Source organism: Orbicella faveolata, unplaced genomic scaffold (assembly GCF_042242905.1).
Source record: "Orbicella faveolata isolate gen_17 unplaced genomic scaffold, um_ofav_v1 contig_13, whole genome shotgun sequence".
Classification (NCBI taxonomy): Eukaryota; Metazoa; Cnidaria; class Anthozoa; order Scleractinia; family Merulinidae; genus Orbicella; species Orbicella faveolata.
In genome coordinates, this window is record NW_028301540.1 from 12369386 (window position 1) to 12375000 (window position 5615).

A 5615-nucleotide genomic window follows, 5' to 3' on the forward strand; every position below is an offset into this window, starting at 1 on the left:
ACAAGGTGAGCGCATCAGTATATCCTTATGTAACGTGCACTAAGTAACAACATAGAAAAGAAGGCAGCATTTCAAGACATATATTGAGGTTTCCATCCCAGTCCTCTTGAACGCATGGTACGAGTGACGCATCTGTTTTCAGGTCGATAAAGAAGATAAGAATGTGGACAGGGTACTTTATTCCTTAAGATGGCTTTAAACAGTCTTCAACACTTTCCAGACTTAGGTTTTAATGAGTCAGATGATGCTATAATCATGGCATCAAAATCTGGCCTGTCATCGCTGAGAACGTTTTTATCATTTTCGTGGCACAAAAGATTTTCAAAGCAACACAGTCACTGCGGCCTTCTTAAAACAACCTTAGTTTGGGCTTTAATTGCTAATAACTCAAAAGCGAGCTTGATGACCCCTATTTTATTATCGAATTAGCAGGATAAGACTATAAATTTGGTACATGGGGCTTAGAACCACCTTTAATTAAAAAAAATTAAACAGAGTTAAGCGGTATTTACACAATTTTTTGGAAAGAAGCATTGAGTGACGACGTTAACAACGGCGGCAATGGAGACTGCAAGATAATATAAGGAACAGGCGTATTTTCTATTATGTCGTCATGCCAATTTTTATTGATTTTTTTTTATGTCGTCATGTCAGTTTTTACTGATGTAGTTCACTCTAACCACACAGCAATTTTAATTGCTGTGCTGGCTAGAGTGAACTACATCAGGCATGACTGATTCACTCTACTTATTAGCAAATCTTAGGAAAACAAGAAATACTTGCTGCAAGAACAGCATTTATCCGTCGTATAAATGTCGTGGCGCATAGTCCAGACTTTAATTGACCGATTTTAATTGTTCTGTGTCTTAAAATAGGGACACCCAAAGTAGAGTTCCCGGCTCCAGTTATAAGGCTGTTACCAGGTTACAACCTGTCTTGTTTAACCGGTGGAGCACGCCCCATATACGTAGCAATATCGTGGAACTCAACAGTGATGGCGAATACAACAAACTACGCCAAGATACAAGTGAACGCAGAAGGAAACTACACATGCCTGGGCACTAACGAGTACGGGACTGATAAGACCACAGTGACAGTTATTTTTGAAGGTAGAGAAGGCAATACGTTAATTAAGTCATTTTATCATTTAATTTTGTTGTTTACAGAACTTTGTTTACTGATATATATATATATTTCTTATTTTATTTAACTTCACCTAACTAAAATACTAACTTATATACAGTAAAAATTCTTTAGGACATCAAGACAGTATGACGTAACATTTTAGGCAAAACGGGGAAACACAGTGTTTTTATCTGGAGGTTGCTATTTTAGGGTTATTTCGGAATTATGAGGGTCTAAGTGGTAATAACTATTGGACCAAAAATCTCGACCCAAAATAATTAGCTTTAGTAGTAAGACAACCTTTATCATAAAAAAATTTCTATGCACGATTTGTAACTTTTCATTTTCAATATATCTCTGGAGACTTTTATGTGTCCCGCCATTTTGTGGCTATGATGGCTTTCTCTATTCCTTGCTACCGTGACTAACTGACCGTCCGACCAAGAGACAGGCTGACTCGACGATCGACCGACCGACCGACTGACCGACCGACCGGCTGACTGACTGACTGACTGACTGAATGAATGACTGAATGACTGAATGACTGAATGACTGAATGACTGACTGACTGACTGACTCAGTGACTGTGTAATCCACACCACTCTCTTCGCTTTTGCAAGGATTTTTAATATAACAAGGCTATTACGTTTTCTTTCTTCTTCTTCTTCTTTTTTTTTTTCATTAAGATTGTGACTTTCAGGAGTGTTTTTATGGAAGGCTTCTATACTATTTACTTTTCCATTTGTATTGGGAAAACGTTCTGTTTTGCCGAAACATAACATCAGCCGTTAAATGCGCTTCAAGGATAACAGAAAAGTTGTAAGTAAAGGTGTTTTAAGGAGCATTTTTTAGATGTCATTGAGTAAGCGTCAGGTCGCAATTAGGGAAACACTGTGAAAGAAATAAAATCGGCCAAATGACCTTACATCGCCTGCAATTGACATGGAAAGGAAGCAAACATCACAAAAGGCATCTTGAATGCAAGGCAAGTCTTCTTCACTGACACTGAGATTCCGAATTTATCTCTTGTAAAAAGGAATCCAAACTAAAAGGTTTTCACCCTCCCCTCCCCTGGGTTATCGTTCTGTTGAGGCAAAGCGTATTAAATTTACATTCATTAGATAGCCATGAGCTTGCTCTACGGTGGTTATGACGCCGTATGACGTCAAATGACGTCAATTGACCAGCCATCCTGGATCCGCCATCTTGGATTTCAGTATTTTCTTAAAAAGTAACAAAAACCCAAATTAATGCAAAAACAAGCCACAATGCTTACGAAATGGACAAATTCGTGAATTTCTGCAATTTGATGAAGAAAACTTCAAAAAAAATTATGTCAAAACAATTGATTTTTGGCCAAATTTGTGGTTGCCATGGCAACGTCAAAAATGATAAACATACAATTGGCATATCAAAATTTCCGCAAAGGATGAATGAACAGCTCCTGAAAGTTTCAGTTCCTCACAGTAAGTCTTTTACAAAACCTTATGGGGGTGGCATCTACCCCTCCTCCTCACCCCATGTGTAGGTCCGAGGGATCTTCGCCGCTCTCCTCAAAACGTCACAGGTGGGCATGATCTTTGGGATCGCCGGATGAAGAGCCCACTGAAAAGAATTTGTGTGTAGGAGGTTATTAAACGATAACAATGATTCGAAATAAAGTAAATGAATCACCGTCTAGCATATTACCATTATTCTATACGGAAATTGAATTTTCTTGCTGAAAGCAAAACAACACCGCAGTAAACGCAATACGTTAACTAAAGAAACTTTACTTTGTTTAGTTTCTGTTTATCAAGGATAATGGAAAGCTTGATTAAATCACTAATGTTGATTTTGAGAAATTCAGCCAATTGTAACACGTTATAGGGACTTGTCTTCAAATGAGATTAGAAGTCTTCCTGATGGAAGTTTCGCAACTCTAACAAGTTTAAAATGGCTGTGAGTAAGGAAGAGTACAAAAACAATCCGGAAGCTGCAAGTATAAGTTTAGGAAATCAGTTCACCGCGCGTTGATCCGTCGGTGTTCAGAGGCTGTCCCGAGTATTACAACCCTCAAAGCAAAGTATTCTCAAGGGTAGAGCCTTGAGTCCTAGCATATTTAACAGAGAGGAATAGATATACAAAACCGACAAAGTTACTTATTGAATGTTTCTTGTCCACTTTTCTTGACCTTGACGTGCAGAAAACACCACTGCATACATCCCAGCCGTCCTATATTGCCTATTTTTCCTTTATATTTTATAGGATCCTATAAAACTTCTATAATTGGCCAAAAACTCCTACATTTTCTATAAATACTCCCTTAGTGATAACTAAGAAAATAAAGAAAGGAGGTCCAACAGATCAGACTGAGTTTTTGTTGACTGTATTGGCTAAATATGTTGTCCCCTGTGGTTTGGTGTTATTCCTGGAGAATTTAATTAGACTGGGAGCTAGTTTTTCAAGGTAAGAGCGCGTCAACCATTTGGCACACAAAGAATTGGAAATTGGAGAACAAACCCGTAGAGAAATTGGGTTAGGGTTTAGGGTTAGAAGAAAAGCAAAAGAAGTTTGTCCTGGGAGCCAAATTATTTCTCGTAGCTGCAACAAAGCATCTAGTTGAATAAAACTACCACTTGACACCATTATCCTGAGAAGCGGCAAGGTACTACAACCCGAAGCCCGTTCAGAAGATTGGACCCTAAAGGCAATTAAAATACTGGCAAAGAAGCTGAACGTAGGTGTGGATCTGGACAAACTGGCTGATGAGCGGAGAATCTATCAAGTAATCAACCAGTCAATCAATTTATTAAAGTCATTGCACTGCATTGGTAATGCAGAGGTTAAAAGGGGATTTTCAGAGAGTGGAAAAAGTGTAACAGATGATAGGGTTCGGCTAAGTGAAGCCTCAATCAATGGGAGTCATGCAAGTGTCTGTTGCCCAAGCAATGATTGAAGCTGCACATGCAAGAGAAGATCATATTAATGTTAATACAGCGATGCAGCAGACAAGGGAGAAGCAAAGATCTCTTTCAAAACGAAAGCAAACCATAATAAACACCTTTTTGTCACAGCCCAGGAAGCCAAGTCATGAATGCTTATGTTAAAGACTTTGATTTACAAATTTACTGGACACTTTGGCACTTGTGTTGTTAGTCGAAGGTCACCAAAAAAGGTACTGTTAATAGAGTGGGCTGCTATCAGCACATGTGTATCCAAGCAAATTTCACAAACTAAGAAGTTGGAAACTGTTGAAGTCATCTCAATCCTGTTGTTGAGAATCTTTTTTGTGGTGAAAAGTGACAAAAGAAAAGTGGATGCATCAAGCTACAGCTCATAGCTTTACACAGTGATTGGTTACTTATTCAAAATATTATGTTAGCTCCCTGAGCTTTATTTAGCCGACTTAGCATAAGTGTTGAGTTTTTTGGAGGTTGTAAGGGATCAGGTGATCGCTGTTAACATTTTGTAAATCATGATATTGGTGAGCACTGAGTTTCTTTATTTGTGAAAGATGTATGTCAAGTCTTAGTAATGATGTGTATGAAACACTAATTAAAATTACTTTTTAACTAGTATCGCATCTGAGTGGGTCCATAAATTCTCCAATAAAACTCCTTTACTTTCCCCTTTTGTGCTCCTATTTTTTCAATATATTTTTTTGAAAAATGGCTGGGATGTATGCAATTGTTGTTTATCACTGATTGAAGAACTAGCCAATATAAACGTTTCGGCTACACATTTCATGCACAGTATACGAGCACAAAACAACGTGTTCTTCTCGGTTGTGGATCTTCCAGCATAAATTGATTTTGGAACTTATCTTGGCTCCCTTTGTGATTGCCTGGATTCATAACCATCCCCCCCTCCCCCCGTCCAACTATTAACTACGGTTCTAGCTAGGTATGTTTTAACTAATTAACGACTTATAAAAGAGTCAGTCAGTTTGTCAGTCTGCTCTAAAAAACTTTCTCAAGAATAATTTCAGCTAGTTATAATTTACTTTGGACCATAATTTCAGAAACTTGATCGTTTTAAGGCTTTATACCCACACAAAAAAAAAAACGTGGCAACAATTCCTCTCTCACAGCATTATGTATCTTCGTAGATATTTGGATTCAAACGCGATTGACGTTCTACCTGACACAGTGTTTACTAATCTGATAAATTTGGAATACTTGTAAGTGAACCAGGGCGCTGCACTGCAAAGCACCAATTTGTGTAAACTGGTAAACGTTATGTTTAATTAATTGCTTTTAAGGAAATCAACAAGGAAACCGTAACCAACTACGTATTAAAAATGAATGCCAAGAAATCCACTGGCCCCGACGGTTTCTCTCCAAAGATTGTTAAACTTTCCGCTATAGCCGTGGCTACTCCGTTAACGTCTTTGTTTAATTACTGTATTCGCACGAGTACTCTGCCCAAAGAATGGAAAATGAGTAATGTCACCCCCATCCATAAGAAGGGCGATGTGACCGATAAAAACAATTACCGACCAGTCAGCG

The 5615-nt window shown here is 38.2% G+C and overlaps 1 protein-coding gene across 1 annotated transcript in view; it reads left to right on the forward strand.

Annotated features, from left to right (window-relative positions):
* Nucleotides 1-5407: 5407 nt before the first annotated feature.
* LOC149115039 (uncharacterized) overlaps nucleotides 5408-5615 on the forward strand; it is a 26482-nt gene continuing 26274 nt past the window's right edge. The window contains exon 1 of the mRNA XM_089285630.1: nucleotides 5408-5615. This exon is cut by the window's right edge and continues 677 nt beyond it. Within this exon, the coding sequence (XP_089141756.1) occupies nucleotides 5408-5615 (208 nt within the window).